The sequence below is a fragment of the Hemitrygon akajei genome, chromosome 10, assembly GCF_048418815.1.
Source record: "Hemitrygon akajei chromosome 10, sHemAka1.3, whole genome shotgun sequence".
Classification (NCBI taxonomy): domain Eukaryota; kingdom Metazoa; phylum Chordata; class Chondrichthyes; order Myliobatiformes; family Dasyatidae; genus Hemitrygon; species Hemitrygon akajei.
In genome coordinates, this window is record NC_133133.1 from 55,962,322 (window position 1) to 55,988,722 (window position 26,401).

Genomic DNA, 26,401 nt, shown 5'->3' on the forward strand with positions numbered 1-26,401 from the left:
TCAGTATATAGAGCAGCTTTTTGAAGATAATAGAGGGGAACCCCCAGATATTAAACACCTTCATTCTGACCCACCTACTACCACAGAAGAAATAACTAAAGCAATGAAAAGCATGAAACGTGGTAAAGCCACTGGACTTGATGAAATTTCAGTGGAAATGATACAAGCCCTAGAAGATCTGGGCTTAGATATTCTTTTTGAACTGTTTAATGGCATATATGATTCTGGTGTATTGCCTGACGATCTCTTGAAATCAGTATTTATAACTCTGCCAAAAATTACTGGAACTATTGACCACGAAAATCATAGAACTATCAGCCTTATGAGTCACATAATAAAGATTTTGTTGAGAATTGTTCTGAGTTGAATTAAAAACAAATTAAGGCCAGAAACTTCTAAACTGCAATATGGGTTTATTGAGGATAGAGGAACTACAAACGCAATTTTCATACTACGAATGCTTTCAGAAAGAGCAATTGAATATCAAAATGATGTCTTTTTATGTTTTATTGATTTCACTAAAGCATTCGACAAAGTGCAACATGAAAAATTATTTCAAATTCTTGCTAAACTAAACATTGACGGAAGGGAACAAAACTACTTCAAAATTTATAATGGAATCAAACAGCAGTGGTAAAAATTAATGATAATATAAGCAGTTGGACTAAAATTCAAAGAGGAATTAGACAGGGATGCGTTGCCTCACCGGAATTATTTAATATCTATAGTGAAATGATTCTCAGAGAAATAGAAGACCTAAGGATAAAAATTGGAGGTGTTAACATCAACAATATAAGATATGTAGACGATACCGCCCTAATAGCAAGTGCTGCAGAAGACCTACAAATCCTCCTAGACAAAGTAGTACAAACAAGTTCAGGTTTTGGTCTAACCATCAACTGTAAAAAAACTAAATGTATGGTAATATCAAAACAGCAGGTTACTCCCAACAGCATCAGTGACCAAGGGATTGACCAAAAGACCAGCTTTAATTACCTTGGTAGCTTTATATCACAAGATGCTAGAAGTAAAGTAGAAATAAAAAGAAGAATTGCCATTGCCAAAACCAACTTCCAAAAATGAAACCCATTTTTACCAACAGACACATTTCTATGACAACAAGGCTGAGGCTACTAAAATGTTATATCTGGTCAATCTTGCTGTATGCTTCTGAAACCCGGACTGTAACACCAGAACTCCAAAGAAACTTAGAAGCAACAGAAATGTGGTTTCTTAGAAGAATGCTGAAAATATCCTATAGAGATAGGGTAACTAATGAGACATAACTCCAACATGCCCATATAAAAAGATCTTTAATGCGAACATTAAATGAGAGGAAACTTAAATTCCTGGGCCATGTCATCAGAAAGGGAGAAATAGAATGCCTTACATTACAAGGCCGTATGCCTGGGAAACGCGGAAGAGGAAGGTAAAGAAGAAACTATATGGACACTGTGAAAGAACTAACAGATCTAAATGTGCGAGATGTCATTGATGCTGTGACGGATCGTTTGGTGTGGAGAGCCATGATCGCCCAAGCGTGTAATGCGCAAGGCACATGAAGGGAGAGAGATATTATGTATTGCATTGAACTGTTCTGCTAAGTTAACAAATGTCACGTCACATGCCGATGATAATAAACCTGATTCTGATTCTGAGATCTAGGAAAGGTGCTTTTATTGTCTATTGAGTAACTCATTTCAGCTGCATACATTAAGAGAGGTTAATACATTAAGATATTGTGTGATACAATGTGGAGAAGGATCAAGAATTCTGAAAATCCTGTGAAAAGTATCAATGCAGATGTTAACTCTTCCAGTCAGTTATGAGCCAATTGGACACTCCCCCATCTCTTATTCAGGAGAATATGGAGTTCCACCAGGCATCAGAATCCAAGAAATGGGGCAAATCACTGTAGCCAAGCTGAGGGAATGCTACACTATAAAAACTGCTATCTTCTAGATGCTATACAAGACCAAGAGCCTGTCTGCTCTCTCTCACATGAAAGCAGAAGACTCACTGCTACTTTGAAGATACGATAAGCTGGAAAGTCATTCCTGTTGGACTGACCAGATTTTATTTCTCAATCAATATCAGTTAAACAAGTTATCTGGTCTTCATCACACTGCTGTTTCTTGAGCGTTGGCTGCCACTTTTCTCATGTTACAACTAAATCTAAAATTACTTCCCTGGATGTTTCCTTCATTCAGAGAAGGAAGGACAGTTGTATATTATTCCCATGCACCTGTTGGCCTGATCATTCTGGATAACAGAGATTGTTGGCTTGGGAGGTGGAGAAGGAATGTAAGGGGAAAGCACTATGGGTAGTAGGAGGTGGAACCATGAGGGAGGTGATAGGCAGCTGGAGGAGGAGGCAGAGGGATGAATGGTGAATTCTCCAACTTCTGGTAATTTCCTCCCCCTTCCTTTCCCCCATCCCAATTTCAATTTGCCTCCTCTTCCAGCTGCAAATCACCTCTCTCATGATTCTGCCTTCTTTTACTACCCATAGTCTTACATTCTTTCTTCACCTTTCCTGCCTATCCCCTCCCTGCTTCCCCTCACCCACCCCTTGATCTTTCCCCTTACTGGTTTTTCACCTGGCACCTTCCAGCCTTCTCCTTCCCACCTTCCCCCCCACCTTCTTTATAGGGCCCCTGCCCCCTCCCTCTTCAGTCCTGATGAAGGGTCTCGGCCCGAAACGTTGACTGGTCATTTCCACTGATGCTGCCTGACCTGCTGAGTTCCTCCAGTGTGTTGTGAGCATCTATGGAAAGGAGTAAATAGTCAACATTTAGGCCCAAAAAATCAACTTTTCCAAAGCTGCTGCCTGGCCTGATGAGTTCCTCCAGCATTTTGTGTGTGTTAGTTGGATTTCCAGCATCTGCAGATTTTCTCTTGTTTTGACAGAATTTTAGTGATGGTGGGTGGCTGGGATTCAGGGCTTGTAACTTTATGTGATATTGCAATAGAAAGAGAATTCCAGTTACACCAAAAGACTAGACAGGATGGTTAGATTGGTCTCTTGTTGGAGACAGTCTTTTGCAGGCATTTGAATGTTGTTTTCAGCTTTCTAGTCTTAGTGGTAAAGTTGGCCAGGGATTGGTCATTTAATTTGCTGAAAGGCTGTAAATTATTTTGTGTAATCGTCGGTGTACATCTCCTCCTCTTACATCAGGATGGAAGACATGTTAGTGATAAACTAATTTGGCAAATCCACTGATATGTAAGGCACCATAGAAATTCAGGTTTTCCTATCTTTTTTTTTTCTGGCAGGCTCTCTTTCCTTCATGATTAGAGTTACAAATCAGTAAATTCTAATAGATATATTAAAGATGACAGCCTAACTGCAGGGCCTTTCATTTTATTCTGTATCCATGGAAACAGAAGCAAAACATAAGCACAAAAGGGCAATCTGTCTCTGGGAAGCACTGATAGAAGCATACTTCCAGATTTACCGAGTGAAAGATATTACACTTCTTATCTCTAGTAATAATATATGTGCATTATACAATGCAAAAAAATTCATGTGGGGCTTGTGATAATCACTTTCACTTCAACAATCACTAATACTATTTACTTCTTTTTATGCATATAATTAAAAGCATCTTTCACTAATATAAATGTAATGTTATTTTATTTCCTGCAAACTTTCAGTATTAAAACAAGATTCACTAAATCTTGCACTGCCAAAGAGATGGCAGGTTTGGTTTGAATGTCAATTCCTTTTTCCTTGAGAATGCTTCAAAAACTGTTAAGAATTATTGGTTTAACATCACAAGACAAAGATCTACTCACAAAAATATACTCTCTTCAAAACTAAATGTTTGCTGTTAGATTTGTAGTTTTAAAAATTCCTGCCCTGTACAGTTGAGGAACAAAATTGACATAGATACAGTACTTTAACCTAGAAAACAGGATTACTAAATGTACCAAAGGCAATCTCAAAGTCTTCATTAACTCCAATTTTCTCAGATGGTGAAATTTGGATTCATATGCTGGTGAAGAAAAGAAGTATTCAAGGGTGTAAATATTGATTTTTTAAAAGTCTGTTTAAAATTGCTCAAACCAAATTTAATTTCCAAAATTTCATTCCCAAGAGTGCCTCAGTACAAATATCTTCAAATAAGGAACTAACTAACATGAGCTGCAGCTGGGTAACTGGAGCTGCAGCTCAATGATCTTTGGCTCATATGGAAAAATGAGGAGGTGACAGATAGGAACTACAGGGAAGTAGCTGCCCCCAAGTTGCAGGAGGCAGATAGCAGATTGAGGGAAAGGGAACAGGTCGACAGTGCAGAGTATTTCTGTGCCCATTCCCCTCAATAATGAATATACCATTTTGGAGACTGTTGAGAGGAGCATGCCATTCAGGGAAAGACTCAGTGACTGGGTCTCTGGCACTGAGTCTGGCTCTGTGGCTCAAAAGAAAAGTGGGGTGGAGAAGAGTTGTGCAATAGTGATAGGGGATTCCAAGGTTCAAGAGCGGACAGAGACACCTAAATGATATGTTGCCTCCCAGGTCCAAGGGTCAGGGATGTCTTGGATCAGATCCACAGAACTCTCAAAGGGGAGGAAAAGCAGCCAGTGGTCGTGGTACCTTTTGGCACCAACAACATAGGCAGGAAAAGGGATGAAGTCCTGAAAGCTGAAAAGTAGGACCTCAAGGGTAGTAATCTCTGGATTGCTGTCCATGCCAAACACTAGTGAGGGTAAGATTAGAATGATTTGACAAATTAACGTGTGATGCACGGGCAAGGTTTCAGATTTATGGATCATTCGAATCTTTTCTGGAAAAGATATAAATGGAATGAAAAAGACAGATTACACCTAAACCCAAGGGGGACCAATATTCTTGTGGGCAGGTTCACTAGAGACGTTGGGGACAGTTTAAACTAATTTTTCAGAGGGATAGGAGTTGGAGTGACAGGGCTGTGGAACAGTAGTTGATATACAAGTAGATGCAGTGTGTAACGAGACTGGGAGGAAGGATTGGCAGTTGATAGGGCAAAATTTCAGTCAGTGGGATGAGTTGAAGTATAACATGCGGACAAAATCAAAAAGGGTGATGAATTCAGGACTGAAGGTGTTATATTTAAATGCAAACAGGTGGATGATCTTGTAGTGCATTTAGATGCTTCCACGGTTACACTTTCCAACTCTTACTCTGCTACATTGAAAACTGCACTGGTACTGCTTCATGTACCCACGCTGAGCTCGGCAATTTCATCAACTTTGCCTCTAACTTCCATCTTGCCCTTAACTTCACTTGGTCCATCTCTGAAACCTTCCTCCCCTTTCTCAGTCTCTCTGTCTCCATCTTCAGAGCCAAACTCTCAACCAACATCTTTTATAAAACTACTGATTCCCACGGTTATCTTGACTATACCTCTTCCCACTCTGTCTCCTGTAAAGATGCTATTCACTTTTCTCAGGTTCTTCGCCTCCATCACATCTTTCCATTCCAGGACATCAGAGATGTCGGGCTCTACTATTGCTGCTGCCTTCATCTGCATCTCCTCCATTTCCCATGCATCCATGCTCATCCCATCTTCCCACCACCATAATAGTGATAGTCCCTCTTGTCCTTACCTATTACCACATCAGTCTCCACATCCAACATGTTATCCTCCACAACTTCTGCCATCTCCAAAAGGATCCTACTACTAAATATATCTTTATGTTCCTCCCTCCACTTTCCACAGGGATTGCTCCTTCCACAGTTCTCTTGTCCATTCGTCCATCCCCACTAATCTGCTTCCAGGCACTTATCCCTGCAAGTGTCCTAAGTGCCCCACCTACCCATACACCCCCTCCCTCTCCTCCATTCAGGGGCCCAAACAATCCTTCCAGGGGAGGCAACCCTTCACCAGTGAATTTGCTGGGGTCGTCTATTGCATCCAGTGCTCTTGATATAGCCTCCTCTACATTGGTGAGACCCGTCGTAAATTGGGGTCCACTTCATCGAGCACCTCTGCACCATCCACCAAAAGTGGGACTTCCCAGTGGCCAAACATTTTAATTCCAATCCCATTCTTGTTCCAACGTGTCATCTATGGCCCCCTCTTGTGCCAAGATAAGGCTACCCTCTGGCACCTCATATTCTGTATGGGCACCCTCCAACCTGATGGCACGAATATCAATTTATCCTTGCAGTGAACAAATATCCCCACACACCACCTCCTCTATTCCCCACTCTGACCTTTTATTTCTCACCTCCTGTTACTTCCCCCGGGTCCCCTTCTCCTTCCCTTTCTCCTGTGGTCCACTCTCCTCTCTTATCAGATTCATTTTTCTCCAGCCCTTGACCTTTCCCACCCACCTGGCTTCACCCACCACCTTCTAGCTAGCCTCTTTCCCCTTCTCCCACTTTTTTAACCAGACATCTTCTCCCTTCCTTCACAGTCCTGAAGAAGGGTCTCCACCCAAAATTGGAGTTTTATACAGGCCTCTGCACAATTGGGGTACAAATCACATTGAGAAGCAGAAAAGGCATGTAAAAAGGGCAACATTATGATAGTAATGGGGATTTCAATATGCAGGTAGATTGAGAAAATCAAATTGATACTGGACCCCAAGATAAGGAATTTCTAGAATGCCCATGGAATAGCTTTTCCATGCAGCTTATCACTGAGCCCACTAGAGAAAAGGCAATTCTGGAATGGGTACTGTGAACAAGATTGATTAGGGAGCTTAAGGTTAAGAGGAGACAGTGATCATAATATGATAGGATTCACCCTGCAGTTTGAGAAGGAGAAGCTAAAGTCAGATGTATCAATATTATAGTGGAGTAAAGGAAATTACAGAGGCATGAGAGAGGAGCAGGCCAAAATTGATTGGAAGGGTACACTGGCAGGGATGATGGCAGAGCAGCAGTGGCTGGAGCTCCTGGGAGCAATTTGGAAGCCGCAGGATAGATACATACCAAAGAAGATGATGTATTCTAAAGTAGGGACGAGGCAACCATGGCTGATAAGTGATGCCAAAGACAATATAAAAACAAAAGAATGGGCATATAATATAACCAAAATTAATGGCAAGTTTTAGGATTGGGAAGCATTTGAAAACCAACAGAAGGCAACTAAAAGGGCAATAAAGAGCAAAAAGATTAAATATTCAAGCCTAATTTTATAGAAAGTGAAAGGTTCAAAAGGGTGGCAGTCATAAAGTAATTTCATTCAGAGGCCTCTGTCTATTTTCAACATCTCTTAAATGTAGATTTGAACCTTCTATGAAGGTCTAGAGACTATTGTAATGTGATAGACAGCTAAAATGTAATTTTATTTCATAAGAAGTATTCATTTGAGACAGCTTGGTGTTCCATTTTGAAGATAACACAAGGATAGCCTGGCCATGCCCATTATCTGCTATACCTAGTACCTCCAAACTGGTATACCAATGACAATATCGGCAATAATGATAACAAAAGAGTGCTTCATTCCCTGGAACTTCACTCTTTTAACAACAACATTCAAATAAAAAAAGAAATGGAGTCATTTACCTGAACAAAGTGAATAAGTTTCTCTTTCTCGTTTACTTTGTACGTCTTTATACCCAGCTCCTTGGCTAGTCGCAAAATCCGATTTTGAGTGGGTCCAACATATGCTCCCCCCAAGTCAACGTACTGGAACTCTGGACCCTATGTCAAATAATTGTGTCAATAAATAACCAATTTTCTTTGCAATCTATTGTCTATTCCTTTGACAGCAATGACTTCTGTAGGTTTGGGTGCTGATATCCTTTCTGTTAAATTACATTGCTATTTTCATGTACACATCCTGGCAATTATTGTGACACACTATTCAACCAAGTACTGTACTGTATATACTTACAGGCAGGGCAAAACCTTGCATGATATTCATGCATGCACATTTTCCAGCATGACTCACTTGATAATGATTGACAGCAGGAATTTTTTTTAGTTCAATGGTACAGTGGCCAATTCTGACAACTATATTTTGATAGAAAACTGCCAATGTAAAGATCCTTTCTTGATATACTCCTAATAGACAAAAGAAACAAAACACTTTTCATTAGCAGAAAATTTGTAATTGACCTTAATGCCTAAGAGAAAAGATAAATAAAGGATCCGGATAAATCGAACAGGGGAGGATTACTGTTGAGCTGAGCTGAATGTTGGTAAAATTTTGGAAGAGTTGCATGAGGGTAGGAGTAAAGGTGCAACATTAGCCCCAGTGCTGTGGATTGTGAACAGGGCAATTTTCAACAATTGAATGTTCCATTCATTTTGAGAAAGAGAAAGTCCACATTATTCACCAGCCTGCTAGTGACAAGCTTTCTAGAGTGAGGTAAGCATGGTATCCTTAATGGATGGACTGGACCACAACCAAATTACCCAGTGGTCCCTCTGTGCAGTATTTGTTTGCATTAGTGGCTTCTGCTGCTTTGAGGGGGAACCAGATGGCTCTTGGTACAATTGTGACCTTTTTAAACATTGGCTTGTGGACAGCATTTATTATAGAACATAAACATATCAGATGCTGAAGTAATTCCTTGGGTGATATAAAAGATCAGATGGATAAAGCACTTCTGTTCTTCAGAAATCAGTCATAGTTGGTGTTTAAGGAAATTTTGACTTTCAAGCGTGGCTAAAAACTAAATTTCAGTGACTTGCATATTTGCTCATGGCCTGGTGAACAAACACCACCATCTTCAAAGGTGTGAATGATTATATTTACAGGAGTTAGAACATTCAGTTTCCTCTGTTACCAGCTTTGTATAATAATGGATCAGAATCAGGTTTAATATCATTGGCATAGCCATGAAATTTGTCATTTTGCGGCAGCAGTATGTTACAATACAGAATAATAAAAACTATAAATTAAAAACAGTATATATAAAAAGAAAATTAAATTAAATAAGTAGTGCAAAAATTGAGGGGAAAACATTGAGGTAGTGTTCATAGGCTCACTGTCCATTCAGAAATCTATGGCGGAGGGGAAGAAGCTTTTCCTGAAACATTGAGTGTGTTTTGAGGCTCCTATAATCCTCCTTGGTGGTAGTAAAGAGAAAACGGTATGTCCTAGGCGAGGGGGTCCTTAATGATGGATACTACCTTTTTGAGGCATCGCCTTTTGAAGGAGTTCTAGATGCTGGTGAGGCTAGTGCACGATTACAATTTTCTGCAGCCTTTTCTGACTCTGTGGAATGATCTTTCCATACCAGATGGTGATGCAACCAGCTAGAATCCTCTCCATGGTACATATGTAGAAATTTGCGACTGTCTTTGGTGACATACCAATTCTCCTCAAACTCCTAATGAAGTATAGCCACTGTCATGCCTTCTTTATAATTACTTCAGTATGTTGGGCTTCAGAGATGTTGACACTCAGGAACTTGAAATTACTCATCCTTTTCACATCTGATCCTTTAATGAGGACTGATGTGTGTTTACTCAACTTTCCCTTCCTGAAGTCCACAATCAATTCCTTGGTCTTACTAACAATGGACACAAGGGCACTGCTGCAACAAGCTAATCTGTCTCACTCCTGTACACCTCCTCATCACCATCTGAAATTCTGCCAACAATAGTTGTGTCATCAGCAAATCTATAGATGGCACTTAAGCTGTGTCAAGCCACAGAATTGTGGGTATAGATGGAGTAGAGCAGTGAGCTAAGCACGCAGCCTTGAGGTGCACCAGCGTTGATTGTCAGTGAGGTGGAGATATTTTTTCAGATTTGCACAGATGACAAGCATTCAGTTGCACAATGAGGTACAGAGGCCTTACAGAGGGAGAATGTTTTCAGACATCTTTGTGGACTACAAATCACAAATACTCCTCATGGATTTCAAGTGCTGATCTAAAATCCTCTATGTGCTATGATACACTCAGTGGCTACTTTATTAGGTATATCTGTGCACTTGCTTGTTAATGCAAATATCTAATCACCCAATCATATGGAAGCATCACAATGCATAAAAGCATACAGACATTATCAAGAGGTTTAGTTGTTGTATATACCAAACATCGGAATGGAGAAGAAATGTAACCTAAGTGAACTTGACCGTGGAATGATTGTTGGTGCCAGATGGAGTGGTTTGAATATCTCCTGGGATTTTCATATACAACAGTCTCCAGAGTTTACAGAAAATGGGCTACAGCAGCCAGAAACCACACCGGGTTCCGCTCCTGTATGTAATAAACTGGCCACTGCAGCTCCACAGAAACAGACTCAGACTTTACAGAGTCTGATCTATATCTTATTAATAACCCAACTCCCAAGCTGTCATCTCGGAAACTATTCATCCCAAAGAACATTAGAGATTATGGTCATTTTAATTACTTACTCGAACAGTGTATGTTCTTCCTCCAACGCGATCTCTTGCTTCTAAGACCAGTACTTTCATACCTTCCTCTATCAGCAGCTTGGCAGCTGATAGACCTAGACAACACAAACAATAGTGTTAGATAGCCTCTATGTATCAAGAGAAATCCTAGACCAAGCCCCCAAAATAAACTTGCAGATTAAAAAATAGTTTTTGCAATAAGATTAACTAATAAGAATCAACCAGTCTTCTATCAGATGTTGATCCAATCACAATAAATCAAATTTTAACCAAAGTTGACATATTTAAATCAGTCTCAGCATATTTGTGTTTGTAGAAAATTCTGGTTACTTTGAGTATATTTAATATTTCAGTAATATTTGAGTAACATTGCAAATATATTTTTGATTATGCATTCTTTGTTGTTTATATAATGCATTGTGGGTTAATTGTAAATCACCTTGATAATTGCATACATCATCACATCACCATGTCATAGGCACACACCTCAAAGTAAAAATAAAAATAATGTAGACACTCGTTATCCCTGGTCCCTTTCAATTGAGTTTATGCTTTGGACTTACAAAACACAACAGTGGTGTTACATAAGTTTAAATGAACTCAAAATGACTACCTATCTTTTGAAGCACTGCGAGACATTTGAGATTTTAAAAAACAGAAATGGTTGAGTAAAAAAACTGTGCAGCACATGCTTCTTCAGGAAGGGACAGAGACAATTGAGTTAAAAAGGCAGAAATCAGACTAAATTCGCATATTCATAAATAGTGAGTACCAAGTGATAATAATCATAAATTTTAAAAAAGCAGAAAGGATGGCTACATTGGAAAGGTAGACATGTTCAATTGCATAAAAGGTACTGTAACTGGAATATGTATACTGAGCAAATTGAGCAGTATTTTGAAGCAAATGAAGTAGACAATGAAACATTAGTGTCAGTTTTGCTGAGTGCATTGGGATTAAAGGCATACAATTTGCTTAGAAGTTTGACTGCTCTAACCAAACTAACCAAAATGAGCTTTACTGATATCAAGAAACTAATGCAGGAATATTTAGAACCCAAACCGCTGTTGATTGCAGAATGCTTTGTGTTTCATAAGTAGAATCAATGGATCCTAATAATGCACTGAAAGATAAATTAGTTTGTGAACTTTTACAAGATAGCATTCAAAAATGGCTCTTAACTGAAGCACAACCTACATTTAAAAGTGAAGTTGAAATAGCTGTATCAATGGAAACAGCAGAGAGAAAGACAATTAAGTTGCAGTCAGGAATGAAAGTGAGTGTGAACAAAATTGCAATGTCTAAACAGAAATCTGCTTTTACTGTTGTGGCAGGTACACACATACACCAGACCAATGCACACTTATGGATGAAACTTGTAGAGAATATAACAAAGTAGGACACATGCAAAGAGCATGTCAGGCAAATAAAAATAAATGGACTGCACAGGGAAGAGAAAACAATAAAATATCCAGTTGCAGTTTTAAAAAGAGCACTAATCTACATGCCATTGATGAAAAACCTGATAATGATGCGAGTGACACAAGACTGAATAGCCTCAAGAATTACAATGAGAAAATTAACAATTGCCAAGCAATTTGGTTTACACCAGAAGTGAATGACAAATTAATTAAAATGGAATTGGGCACTGGCTTGGCTGTTTCAAAATGAGTTTGAATGATATTTCAAAGATACTGAACTGAAGTCTGCAGATATCCATCTAGAACTTACACTGGAGAAAGGATAACTCCTGTGGAAATGACATTCATAACAGTGAAATACAACAACCAAAGAGTCACATGTGGTATAAACAGGAGGGCCAGCACTGTGGGTCATGATTGGCTGAGGCAACTACAACTTGATTGGAGATCCATCCGTCACTTGCATGCCACATCCCATGCAACAGGGTCAACTGAAAGCAAATTAAGAAAGGTACTGGATGATGTCACAATAGTGTTCAGGGATTACACTGTAAAACTCAAACAGATCAAGGGTAAAATAGTGTTAAATGAAAATGCCACAGCCAATCTTTGCAAAGCCTGTCCGTTTCCATGATAAAGTATCCAGTGAGCTAGATCACATGGAAGCTGAAGGAATTCTTTCCAAGGTTGAGTGGAGCCCACAGGAAATGCCAGTGGTTCCAGTAGCTAAGAAGAGTGGGTCTATTAGGATCTATGATGTTTTAAGGTCACCAGTAACCCAATACTGAAAGTAGCTCAATGTCTTCTAGCCAGGGAAGAGGATACCTTTGCAAATCCTTCTGGAGGAAAACACTTCAGTAAGGTGGACTTAGCTGATGCATACCTACAGATGGAGATGGAAGAGTCCAAAGTATTTCTCCCCAGAAACAGTCACAATGGGCTTTATTACGATAATAGGCATATTTTTGGAGTAGCATCTTCACCTGCACTCCGGCAGTAAGCCGCAGAGTAGGTGCAGCAAAGTTGTCCAGTCGCTCAGTGTTACCTGGAAGACATCGTTGTTACCAGTGAGGATGTCAAGGAACATCTCCAAAATCTCAAGACTCTGTTAAAAAAATTGGACGTTTATGCGCTCAGAGTACAAGGCAACAAGTGTGAATTCTTTAAATCTTGCATCACTTATTGTGGTCACACAATTGATGCACAAAGATTACACAAGTGTGCTAAGAATGTTCAAGCAGTGGTGGATGCCGCAAGGCTAAAGGGTGTGTCATAGTTGTAGTTCTTTTTAGGATTTGTCAATTACTATAACGGGTCCCAGCTACTACGTTCTATCCCTTGAACTCATTATTACAAATCAGGAAGAAATCACAATGGACAAAGTTGTGTGAGGTGGCTTTCCAAAAGGTAAGGAAATGGTGATGTCAGACACTATACTCACACATTATGATCCACATTGTACAGTGAAGCTTGCCTGTGAAATCTCGCAGGTGCAGTCATGTCACATGTTATGAGTGATGGAAGTAAATGCCCCATAGCTTTTGCATCACGTTCCTTTACTGCTGCAGAGAAAAATTACACATAGATTGACAGAGAGGCCTTGAGTCTGGTTTAGGGTTTAAAGTGCCTTAACCAGTGCTTGTACGGGAGAGAGTTTACCCTCATTACTGATCATCAACTACTGGTACCCATCTTCAATCCACAGAAGGGTGTTCCACTGACAGCGGCAACAAAAATGCAGAAATGGGCTCTGATTCTTTCAGGTCACAATTACAAGATTAGATCAGATTAGATTGTTAGATTAGATTGTGAGGACACTCAGTCTGCATTTATTGTCATTTAGTAATGCATGCATTAAGAAATGATACAATGTTCCTCCAGTATGATATCACAAAAACACAAGACAGACCAAGACTAACTTACAAAAACCACATAATTATAACATATAGTTACAACAGTGCAAAGCAATGCCGTAATTTGATAAGGGCAGACCATGGACATGGTAAAAGAGAGTCTCAAAGTCCTCGATAGCCCATCATCTCACGTAGATGGTAGAAGGAAGATAAACTCTTTCTGCCATGAACCTCCAGCGCTGCAGCGCTTCCTGATGCAGCCTCTGGAAGCATCCGACCACAGCCAACTCTGAGTCCGTCCGAAAAACTTCGAGCCTCCAATCAGCCCTCCAACACCGAGCACCATCTCTGCCGAGCGCTTTGACCTCGGCCCCAGCCGCCAAGCAACAGGCAAAGCCGAGTATTCGGGGCCTTCCTCTCTGGAGATTTCTCGATCGCACAGTAGCAGCCGCAGTGAAACAGACATGTCAGAAGTTTCACCAGATGTTCCTCCGTGCTTCTCACATCCGTCCTCATCAAATCAGAATTGTGCATGGCCCCTACTTACAGATAACAGATATTCATTCCTGGAGTGGCCGCGTGCACTGCCGTCACGCCGCCATTTTCTATAACTGTTGTAACAATTATTATAGATTGAATTCAGGAAGATGACTAATCATGGAAATGCTGATGGATTGCCCCATCTACCTTTGGAAAAGGAAATACATGAATAATTTACAAATGAGGACATTCCTCTTTGCACATTCTCCCTAAAGCAAGTTAAAAGTCTCCCTGTTATGCCGGGGAAACCAGAAATATCCCACACTGCCTCAGGTCTACAAAATGGCTGGAATGTGCAGCAGAAATCCCAATTCCCCAATTTTCACTAGCATCAGTATGAACTTGTCCTGGACAGATGTTGCCTTATGTGGGGATTGAGAGCTACTGTACCATCCAAACTGAGAGCTAAAGTGTTGGAGGAGCAACATGCCGGTCATCTAGGCGTAGTCAAAATGAAGGCATTGGCTGAAGCTTTGTCTGGTGGCCAGGATAGAGCAGCTTGCCACACACTACTTGGGATGCCAACACACCCAAAAGAAAGGTGTCTAGAGCTATCAGAACCACTTCCTGCAACCCCAGAGTCAACCCCTACAGACACCACAGAGGAGGCTCCAGAATCTGAGGCTGTTTCACAGCTTCAAGACTCTCCTATCAAGCAGAGTGTCCTTATATGCATACAAGCTGAGATATATTCTATATTGAGTTGGAGTTTATAGCTAAGCAGTGAGAATTGATGTGTATTTAATATTTTAGTAATATTTGAATAATATTGTAAATATATTATTTAATTAAGCATTCTTTGTTTACATAATGCATTATGGTTATATGTAAAAGTACATGAATGGCATTGATTATCACACCGTCACATCACATGTGCGTGCCTTGCTTAAACTAAAATCAAAACTAATGTAAATATGCGTTATCCCTGGTCTTCCTGTTTTTAAAGATTTCATTTACTTTTATGTTTTGGAGTTACAAAACATAACAAAAACCTTTGAAAAATAACTTAAAAAATTTTTGGTGCAATTTGTATGTATATTTTGCTGAAGAGAAGAATGTGCATCTCTTCTCGTCTTCAGCCACTGGTCCTGTTAATAACACTTGCCGCCTTTTTAAAAGATACATGAGAATATGGTTTTACTTTAAAATTCAGTTCCAGAAATGATAAAATGAATCCGTCTGTGCTGCAGAAATCTTCCATTTCCATTACCAGATTTCTGTCCATGAATGGTATCACATTATTCCTTTATTTTTTCTGCAATTTTGTAATTTATTTTGTCATATTGGACAGTGATAATAAAACTGATCTTGATTCTGATGGGATGTTTTTACAGATATTAATCAATTTAAAGCCATCTGTCTACATTCAGAATAAAACTGCCTCCCTCTCATTTCTGATACACTGTCAGTATAATAAATGTTCGTGTGATGATTTCTTCAGACAATCAAGCTGCAAATCAATAGATGTCAAGGTACAGCATCAAAGCAGGAAATTACACATCTCAGCATGAATGCTATAAACAACCAGAAGTGAATGATTTTGGAGCAGCAGCTGTTGTTACTCAGCTCATATATTATAAAACTTCATTTTAAGGATGCAATATCCTGTTAATGAAACTCGGTTATAAATTAAAACTGTCAAGAAGTAAGACTTATGATTTACTTCTGTATAAAGCTGGAGCTGTTATCTGGTGATGTGAGGAGAAGTTAACAATATTGTAAAATATTCTGCGCACAGATACTTCTGTCCATTTTTAAAGGGATTACTGCTGTGTTATAGATTTCTAAACTCTTCTCAGACATTAGAGGGTAGTCCTTTGTATGTTCATACTGTCACCTTTACAGCAAAATTAATCAATCGAGCAAAATTTCCATACCTACTGAATGTTGACCTTGAGTTTACCATTGCCTTCTGGTAATTCTGTTTTAACCAGCTGATGAACCAATAATTCCAAACAAATCTCCATTGTATAACCATCGTCAGCATTAACTGGTACTTATATAGCACTTAGTGAAATCTATAGATGTAAACCATTTGCTAAAGAGAAAGATTTTTGATCAGTTTCTTTAAAAAAGATTTGGAGGCCATAATTTTCAGGGGAAATTGGTCTTCAAAAAATTGGCATTATTTTTATGATAATCATTTATTGGTGTGAGGACTAAAGAATTTCATATTTAATTCAAAACTATTAACTCTACACCTCACCTTCACCTGTGAACCTGTTGGGGTCATCCACTGTTTCTGGTGCTCCTGTACAGTACATGGGTGAGACCCAGCATAGATTGGGGGATTGCTTTGTCAGGCATCTCTGCCAAAAGCGGGATTTCCTGGTGGCCAACCATTTTCCTTCCACACCTCCATTCCCATTCTGACATGTCAGTCCATGGTCCCCTCTGCAACCACTTTCAGGTTGGAGGAGCAACACCGCATATTGGAAGCCTCTAACCAGATGGCATGAACATCGACTTCTCTAAGTTATGGTAAATTTCCCCCTCTTCTTTTCCCCTTCTTCAATTTCTCCACTGTCTTATCTCTTCTTCTCACTTGCTTATCACCTCTTCCTTGTAACCCTCCTCCTTTCCTTTCTCCTCTCCTATCAGATTCCTCCCTTTCCAGACCTTTACCTTTTTCTCTGATTACCTCCTAGCTTATTTGTTTATCCCGCCTTCCCCACCCACCTGGCTTCATCTTCTAGCGTGTACTTCTTCCCTCTCCCTATCCAGTCTCGGTCTGAAACATCATCTATTTATTCCCATTGATGCTGTCTGACCAGCTGGGTTCCTCCAGCATTTTGTGTGTGTTGCTCTGGACTTCCAGCATCTGCATAATCACTTGTATTTATCATTAACTCCATCCTCCTCTTTAAGATAATATTGCAGATAATTTTAAACTGTCTTGGTGAAAGAAATGATGACTATAGGTACTGATGCTCAAGGGAAGCACAAACATGTCTTGTAATCTTAACTGTAAATAACAGAATACTTTGAAAAACTTAATCAATTCAACCTTCTTGAAAACACGATTTATTCATGATTCACAGCACTAATATGTGGTTAAATCTGAGAGATAGGCCAACAGTGCGAGTCCCTCAAATTTAGCTGGCTGATCTAAACTGGCTTGCCATCTGCTTCACAGAAATGTCATCTTGCCGTGAATCTCCCTGATATATGCTGGATTTTCACATTAATTTTCTCTAAACCAAATCAGTTTTTAGTCAGCTTAGATTTAATTGATTTGTTACGGTTTAAAAGTGTGCTATTAGTCCAATGTTAATGCCTCTCTCTCTGATCTAGAACGGTAACAATTTAAGCACTGTATTCTTTCTACAATTAAAGAGCTCAACTATATTTTAGAATTTATATTTTATTATTTCTTACTTCTTATTTACCTTCTTTTTTATCACTCCATTTAATGTTAATTAAATTACCAATTTCTAGCATGTACTAGTTAAGGGAAATGTTGATTGTTTCCACTACATTTTAAATCCTCAGAGGCTCTGTAAACCTCTCATACTAATAGTCACTCACGCTTTCAATAAATTACATGATTAAATAATTCTTTCAAGCTGGAGTCGGAAGTCTATTATAACATACCTTGCTGTGGCAAGATTTGGCTTATTACATTTTATATACCCAGACAAAAATACTTTAAAAGGGAAAACTGATTAACCTGTGGGGAGATGAAATTAGCCTGAAGGACTGCACACTCATCGATAATACACCTTGTTCATAGTTTCAAGACTAACAAGGTAAATATAATTAAAAGAGGTAAAATTATTATAACATGCTCAGATATCATTATATTTTTACAAGTGGATAGCAGTTAAATGCATCATCAAACCCCCACTGATAGAGAGCCTTCATCCTAAAAAAGAACCAAATTTAAGTTCATAGAAAACAGTTTTGTTTGCTTTAACTTATTTTTGGATTATTTCAAATAGAAAATCACTTTAATAATAAATTCTATCTTATGCATGATGATTTCATTCCAATTACATACAAGTAAAAGGTGACACAATTTGGACTATTTCATCCTGATTTATTTTTCTACAGCATAATTGCTGATTCAAAATAACCATTCATTAATACACACTGCCCAAAAGCAGGCTTCATTCAAATAGCTCAAACACTTATGAAAAACATGAAGGAAAAATATTAATCGGTAAAAGAGAAAAGAGTAAAGTAACTCACCAGACAAGCCCGCACCAATGATAATCACATCTTGTTTTCCACAGGACATTTTTGCAAATAATGTTTATACCTCACAACCTAAATGTTGCTGTAGATATAAGGCTTGGTTCTTTTTTGCGGTTTTTGAACAATTTCTTCTTAGTTACAGTTTGTCTGCAGTAAGATCATTTGTGTTCTTTTGTGTTATCTGAACGGCACCTGTTCATCCCCTGAATTGCCTGCCAGGAATCATGCCTCTTTTGTTTGCGTGTGTGATTGCTAGATAAATAATATCCTTTTCAGGAGCACAAACACTGATAATAGGCTATGTATTTAACATTTCAAGTGAAGAATTAAAGCTGGGAATCTAATGCAATTATAGACAGATAATAACATTACTTACAAAAAGGCTAACAGCGGATACTAAGCACGAATATTAAATTAGTTCCTTCAGCGATGTTAATTAGATTGTATGATAGGTTTCTTTAAAGGAATATATTCAGATCACAGTTGAGAAAATTATTGCATGTCACACCTCCCTAAATCACTGGTGTGGAAAGCATATTGCCAATTCATTTTGCACAATCAACGCCAACTGAAAGCCATTTCCACCCCTCAGACTTATTTTTTATAAGCGGTGCACTTGAAATCAATTAGAGATAAATTGATTATATTTGGATTAACTAGAGGTAAACAGAATGTACACTGGGTGGGGGATTTCAATATCTATCACCAAGAGTGACTTGGCAGCACCACACTCTGAGGTAGCCAACACCTGAAAAAATTGCAGCCCAACCAGATCAGCAGAAGGTAGTAGGTGAGCCAGAATGGGGGGGAAATCTATATGACCCTGTCCTCAGGAAGCTACCTGTCAATTATAGCATTGGCTGAAGTGATTACATCACAATCCTTGTGGAGACAAAGTTCTATTTTCACAGTGCAGACACACACCACTGAGTTGTGTGGTACAACAAATCTGCTGAATGGGTAATCTTAGATCACACCTGGCAGTGCAAAACTGGGCACCTATGAGGTGTTGTTGACAATTATCAGCACCAGAAACGTAAGGCATCGTAATCTGTAGTGTACTCTTCAGTATACCATTATTATCAAGCCACAGGTTGGGGAACGAGGCACAGAAGTGCTTTCCAGGAGCAACACCAGACACACCTAAAATGGTGAGGTGCTAGCATAGTGAAATTGCAATAGAGGAGCAAATGTGAGCTAATCAACAGTAACAGCATACTGCAGCCAGAGCCAAGCTACTTCATGGCCAATAGGTCATATCAAAGCTCTGCAGCCCTGTCACATCTAGTCATGAATTATGATGGGTAATTAAACAGCTAATAGGGGGAGGAAGCTCTAAGAGCATCTTCATCTTCCATAGTGGAGTGGGTGGGGTCTGCATCTATGCTAAAGAAAAGGCCAAAGCATTTGCAACCATGCTTTCCTCCTAAGAGCTACATCACCCCAGAAATCTGTGTCCAGACAATTCAATTCTCTCCATGTGATATCATGTAATGGCTGACAGTAGTGGATACAGCTCACTGAGAGGTTTGGACTTTGGGATACCAGTAGAATACCGTACTTACTTTGTGTCAATACTTCGGTCAGGGAGATGGACCAGAAGAGGGTGAAGGAAAATCAAGAGGCAACTCCAGTAGAGGTAGCTACCATTAAATTCACAGGATACAAAACCACACACACATACCACAAACGTAAATCTAAGTAAGGATCTGGAAAAAACAATGGTTCTGGAAGTGCTGATGTTTCTAAAGTAAGATGCATTTTCCAAGACTGTAAAATGAAGAGGTCATATAATCCAGGTCTTAGATTAGAATATGAGAAATCTCACAAGATTTTGGAATTTTGATTGATGTGGGAATATTAAGACTGTTTCCATGCACATGACCAATAACTTCCAGCATTCTTTTAAAGTTTAAAATATCTTTAAGATAGCTTTGATTATAATTTAAGATATTTTGGCAAATGCCCGATCTTTTGGGGTAGTCTTTATTCTAAACTGTGAATTGTTTGTGAGTTTTAAAATAATGCATGAGGTGTAAGTTAATTTTGATTTGCCAAATCAGAGAGAAAAGATGCATGAGATAAGTGAGTGAGAGCATATGTAATTGTTAAATTTGCTTTGGGATGATGTTTGAATTAATCCTTTTCTCCAAGGGAAGAGGGTGCGACCAACTGTAAGTTTCTGTTACTTAGTGTGAAATAAAGTTGTAGGACCTCTTAAATTTAAGAACCAGTGCCTCTTATGTGATTGTGTGGAGGCCCTATCTCTTCATTTTCTTTATTCTTTTGAACATCTGCTTAAGTTTTTAACTGTGGAAATTAGCTGTTTATTCCAACATTTTTTCAGCTATTTGTAAAATTGCATGGATTTTTGTTATGTCTTGTCTGTGTTTGTTTTCCTTATTTATTTTGGAATTAATATTGGTATGAGAGAAAGGCCTATATTCCAGGTTGAGGTCACGTCAAGTCACTTTTTATTGTCATTTTGACCATAACTGCTGGTACAGCACATAGTAAAAATGAGACGTTTTTCAAGACCATGGTGTTACATGACACAGTACAAAAACTACACTGAAATACATAAAAAACAACACAGAAAAAAACTACACTAGACTACAGACCTATCCAAGACTGTGTAAAGTGCAGGCATTACCATAAATAATAAACAAGACAATAGGGCAGTAAGGTTCTGGGCTCTGGGTATTGAGGAGTCTGATAGCTTGGGGGAAAAAAACTGTTACATAGTCTGGTTGTGAGAGCCCCAATGCTTCGGTGCCTTTTCCCAGACAGAAGGAGGGAGAAGAGTTTGTATGAGGGGTGCGTGGGGTCTTTCATAATGCTGTTTGCTTTGTGGATGCAGCGTGTAGTGTAATGGAAGAGAGACCCCCGATGATCTTGTCAGCTGGCCTCACTATCCGCTGCAGGGTCTTGTGATCCAAGGTGGTGCAATTTCCGAAACACCAGGGTTTCTATTCTCACATTCCAAAGAGCAACTGGGAAAATGGTGATTAGTGCATATTCAAATTGGGAATTGAAATTGGTATTTTGGGAGATAGTTTGGAACAATTGAGGAACATCTTAAACATTGCTTTTCTTAGCCAAAATATTTTTCCCAGAATAGTTAAATAATATTGCATATTGACAAAGCCCTTACATTGACCTTTAAATTTCTCTTGGAAAGCTTTATGTAATTTTAACTCCACACTTCTCTTCCTCACCTGACTTCATCAACCAATCAAACCCTTCTCACTTGTGTTCACCTATTGCTTGTCATTTCTTCCAAGACCCTCCCCTTTTATACTGGTTGTCTGCCCTTTTATTTTTCAGTTCAGTTGAAGTGTCGACCTGAAATGTTAACAGATAATTTCTCTCTACAGATGCTGCCTGATCTGTCAAGTTCCTCCAACAGCTCGTTTTTTGCTTCACCTCATTCCTGTCTCCAAGAATGCACATTTATACCCTGCTTGAAGTTCAGTCAGTGTATGGTAAAATGCAAATAAGGATTTAGTTTTGATCAGAGAAGGGACCAAAGAGCAGCAATCAAGAGACACAAGTGGCTTCCAGTCTTTATGCAAGGTGTCAACCTGAAACATTGACCATTCCTTTATCTTACAAAAGCTACCTGACCCAGTGAGCATCCATTAGTTTTTCTTTTGCTTAAAATGAGTCAGTCCACTAACAATGTTATTATAGAAATCTTGAATGATTTTCTACCAGAATTCTGCTAGGTGATCAGTACAACCTTGATGGAAATTGAAAAGTGCCTGTTTAAACACATTCAGCAGAGAACAATAAACTACTGATAAATTCAGTTGAAAATATTGACCTCTATTAAATTCCGTAGACCAGAGGTACAGTATTTCCTGGCATACATTGCTGTTGGAGCTTGTAAAGGGAATTTGGTAAGCTTGGGTCAGGTTACTTAAAGAGGGAAGAGAGGTTCATTGGTTTAGGAGAAGAAGTTGGTTGAGTAAGGTGGTTGATTGAGTATTTGGGAAATGTGAATTTAGAATCAGAAAGGAATAGTTAAGAAGGTCAGAGGTTTATTCAGAATCCATAGAAGGGCCAGAAAGTTGATAGATTGGTCAGGGTAAAGGTTGGCTCCTGAAATTGTGCTGGCAATGTGAGGACAATATGCAGATTGATGACTGTGGTTGATGGTGTGGATCATACAATGCACACATGTTCAAGGGGAGATGGAGTTTGGGGAAAAGCTGTATTAAGTTCTTGTAGGGATTCAGGTTTATAGAGGTAAAGTTCAGGCAATATTGCAGCAAGCATTTCAAGAACTATGAAGACCTTCTTCTGTATAAATGGTCCATACAGCACATGTACTTGCAAAAGCTTTGGGTTACATATAGACAGAAACTCCAGTAATACTACTTAGCTAGGCATTGCACAGCATTGGATGCAGCTGTGTATATCGATATAACAGCACATCAACACCAGCGAACCCAAAAGGAAAATTGAAAATTTCATGTGATATATAAAGAATAGTACTCTAGAATTCAATCACAGAGCAATTGTTTAATGACAGTAAGTACTCTCATCTTAAGTCAGTAGGTTCAGGATTCTTGACCAAGTTGTGTAATCTAGGCTGACTCATCTTAGTGCACAAATCACTGCTATGCATGAATTGACTTTGTTTTCGTACCTTTACTAATATGGTTCTTAACTTCAAAGGCACTTCATTGAATGACTTGAGATGATTATTTCCAAAACTAGAAAATAGCAAAAAAGACAACTGTCTGGCTGCACACTCAGAATTAATTCTTCGGTAGAAAACAATGTACTATCCAATTTACCTTCCTCCCTCAACTAATAGTACCAAGAGAATTGTTTTGATCATACATTTACAGTTTCTGCAATGCCACTATGTCCTAATATGCTGGCAGATTTAACTGTATTGTATTTGTACTTTAAAATCAATTGACTGTGAAATAATCTGGAAAATAGTAAATAATAATCTTCCTCTTTTTCTCTAATTACACACAAGCTTTGTAACAATGAATTAATTAAATACATGCAAAGAGCACAAAACCATTGTACAATGTCAAGTTCATTAATTATTTTTCTACAACATGAAGTTACTTTTTCTTGTCTTGATAGATTTTTGATTTTTATTTTTCAAATCTTTATTCACTTTATACCATTATAATTGATAGGTCAAAGTAGAACAGATGAAGAAAGATCATCTTGATATATCCTGATACACAAGTCATTATTATCAGTTATAGTATCATTCCTGTAGCATCATGACTCTTATATTCCAAAATATTAATATAGAAGATAAAATATATTCAAGAGACACATTGCACAGAATAATTGCACAATAGTGAAACATTCCTTGAATACTGTCCAGAGAGCATATACAAAGAATAACACTAATGCCTTTTTTTAAGCTTGCTCAGTAATTCAAATTTAGGGAACACAGATGAAATCAAAGACCAGTTTTATCAAACATGAAAAAGTTGGAAAATATTTAAATATCTCAAAAATATATCTTCTGCTTCTTGTCATTATGATTAAAATTAAGGTGCAATTGAGGCACAAAAATATAAATAGATGAAAGATTTCTGAATTAATAGCACACCATTTACTTAAGTGTTTGTTGTGTTTACAACTATAATAATTTACTACTTAAACATTTTACAATTGATCTGCTAACATTTCCACTACAGATGTAAAATCTAATTGATGTTCAGTTTTAAAATAAAATGGCTATCAAGGCTGGAAATCAAGCCAGGCTTAATGCTGTGGAAAAGTCAATTAAAAAAACATTTTGGCTTTGCTATTTTCTAGTCTTGGATTTTCTATTCACCACAAATCATTAATTTAGTATATGAGATACAATATATTTGGTGAAATGAACGAGAAGTGTATGCTCAAGTTTTTTAAAATTCAAATTCAGTGCTATTGCTCACAGAATGAGTTATGGACAATTTTTAAAAAGTAATAATTAAGGCAAGTAATTATCATCAAATTATATTTTGATATACCTTAAATGTATGTATTTTCAAGATTATAAACATAATAGATTGTGTAGAAGGGGACAGTTAGGTTAATTAGGTAAGTTTAGGGTTCCATGGCAGCGTAGCCGTTAGCACAAAGCTATACAGCTCAAGAGCTACAGGGTTCGGAGTTCAATTCAGACATCATTTGTAAGGAGTTCATATGTCCTTCTCGTCCTCCTACATTCCGAAGAAATGGTTCGTATAATAGAATATTGTAAATTGTCCTGTGATTAGGGAGGGTTAAATAGGTGGATTGCTGGGTGAAGTGGTTCACTGGGCCAGAAAGACCTGTTTCGCACTGCATCTCTAAATAGAAATAAATATATTTTTATATAAACATTTGGGGTGAAGGGCCTGTACTATGCTGCATTATTCTATATACAAAATATTTAAGGGATAGAAAGTGGGCTTATTCTTAATATTGTTTAGTTTTAAAAACAATTGATATTTTAAATTTAAATATCAATAACTTAATATCTATTCTAATAAAAATATGGATTTAAAGCTACAAGACTCTTTTGGTATATCTGAAGAAATTGGTATGTTCTAAGTCACAGATGTGCAGTTAGCAACCTTCAAATCAAATGGATGCAATATGAAAGCATTGTGTGAGTCGCAACTAACTTGAAAACTGCAATTAGGCATGCAGTGCTCCACAAGTCATGGTTAGGAAATGCTTGAACTATACGGAGAAATTGTTACTTAACTCTATATGGACTACATTACATTTTTAACTAGTTTGTGGATTGCACAGTTTCAAACAGTTCATTAGATGCATATCAAAAACTAATACATTGAGAACAATAAACAAAGTTGACTGAAAATGGTAATTCAACTAACCTGTAAATGAAGAAACTGAAAGGTACACTCAAGGTTAAGCACTAGAACAGATAACATAGAGTATGAACTATGATTGTCAGCTACATTCTATTGAACCACTCATTTAGCTTTATTGCAATTAAATAGGTCTACTAGTTTGCTTTAAATATCACTAGTATGAATTTCCTATCACTTCCCTACAGGTTCTATAGTTCCTTTCGAATTTAATTGACTTTATTACTTATATCCTTCATATACATGAGTAAAAATCTTTACATCTCTGTTCAAATGTGCAATGTGCAATTATAGTAATTTCTAATAAATATAATGAACAACAAGATAGTCAATATAACACAGAAATACAGTTGTGTCAGCATGAATTAAGCAGTCTGATAGCCTGGTGGAAAAAGCTATCCTGGAGCTTGTTGGTCCCGGTTTTTATGCTGCAGTACCATTTCCCGGAAGGTAGCAGTTGGAACGGTTTGTGGTTGGGGTGGCTTAGGTCCCGTGATTCTTTAGGCCCTTTTACACACCTTTCTTTGTAATTGTCCTGAATAGTGGGGAGTTCACACCTACAGATGTGCTGGGCTGCCCGCACCACTCTCTGCAAAGTCTTGCGATTGAGGAAAGTACAGTTCCCATACCAGGCAGTGCTGCAGCCAGTCCGGATGCTCTAAATCATGCCCCTATAGAAAGTTCTTAGAATTTGGGGGGCCATACCAAACTTCTTCAACTGTCTGAGGTGAAAGAGGCGCTAATGTGCCTTTTTCACCACACAGCCGGTATGTACAGACCACGTGAGATCCTCAGTAATATTTATGCTGAGGAACTTAAAGCTGTTCATCCTCTCAACCCCAGATCCATTGATATCTATAAGGGTTAGCCTGTCTCCATTTCTCCCGTAGTCCACAATATCCTATTTGGCTGTTAATAATTGAGTATTACAAAAATGTTCCAAAGTAGTGAAATGAATCAATATAATGCACCTAAGTGATATGCCAACGCTCTATTGTAAATGGCAAGTATTACTGATGTTGGGAACAAAATTGTTCACACAGACTTTTGTCCTGATTATTTACCAAATTCATTCACAGGATGAAAAATAAACAGACTCACGTATTAAGATACTACTGATGTCTTATGACCTTCTGTATCTTTGGAAGATGTGCTCCACAGTCTTCATATAGTTTTGAATTTTCTAATCTGTTAATTTATATACTGATATAAATCATTGCATCTAGTGGATG

The 26,401-nt window shown here is 38.2% G+C and overlaps 1 protein-coding gene across 4 annotated transcripts in view; it reads right to left on the minus strand.

The window, feature by feature from the left end:
- Positions 1 to 18,682, minus strand: part of LOC140734072 (amine oxidase [flavin-containing]-like) — a 65,385-nt gene extending 46,703 nt beyond the window's left edge. For 3 of the 4 annotated variants that reach the window (XM_073057655.1, XM_073057654.1, XM_073057653.1), the window contains exons 1-3: positions 18,316 to 18,682; positions 10,311 to 10,405; positions 7,502 to 7,639 (exon numbers count right to left, since the gene is read on the minus strand). In XM_073057655.1, the coding sequence (XP_072913756.1) occupies positions 7,502 to 7,639; positions 10,311 to 10,405; positions 18,316 to 18,364 (282 nt within the window). In that variant the 5' untranslated portion in view covers positions 18,365 to 18,682. Of the gene's footprint in view, positions 1 to 2,641; positions 2,739 to 7,501; positions 7,640 to 10,310; positions 10,406 to 18,315 lie in introns of those variants that run through there. The other variant, XM_073057656.1, reaches the window with a different exon arrangement.
- Positions 18,683 to 26,401: the final 7,719 nt, after the last annotated feature.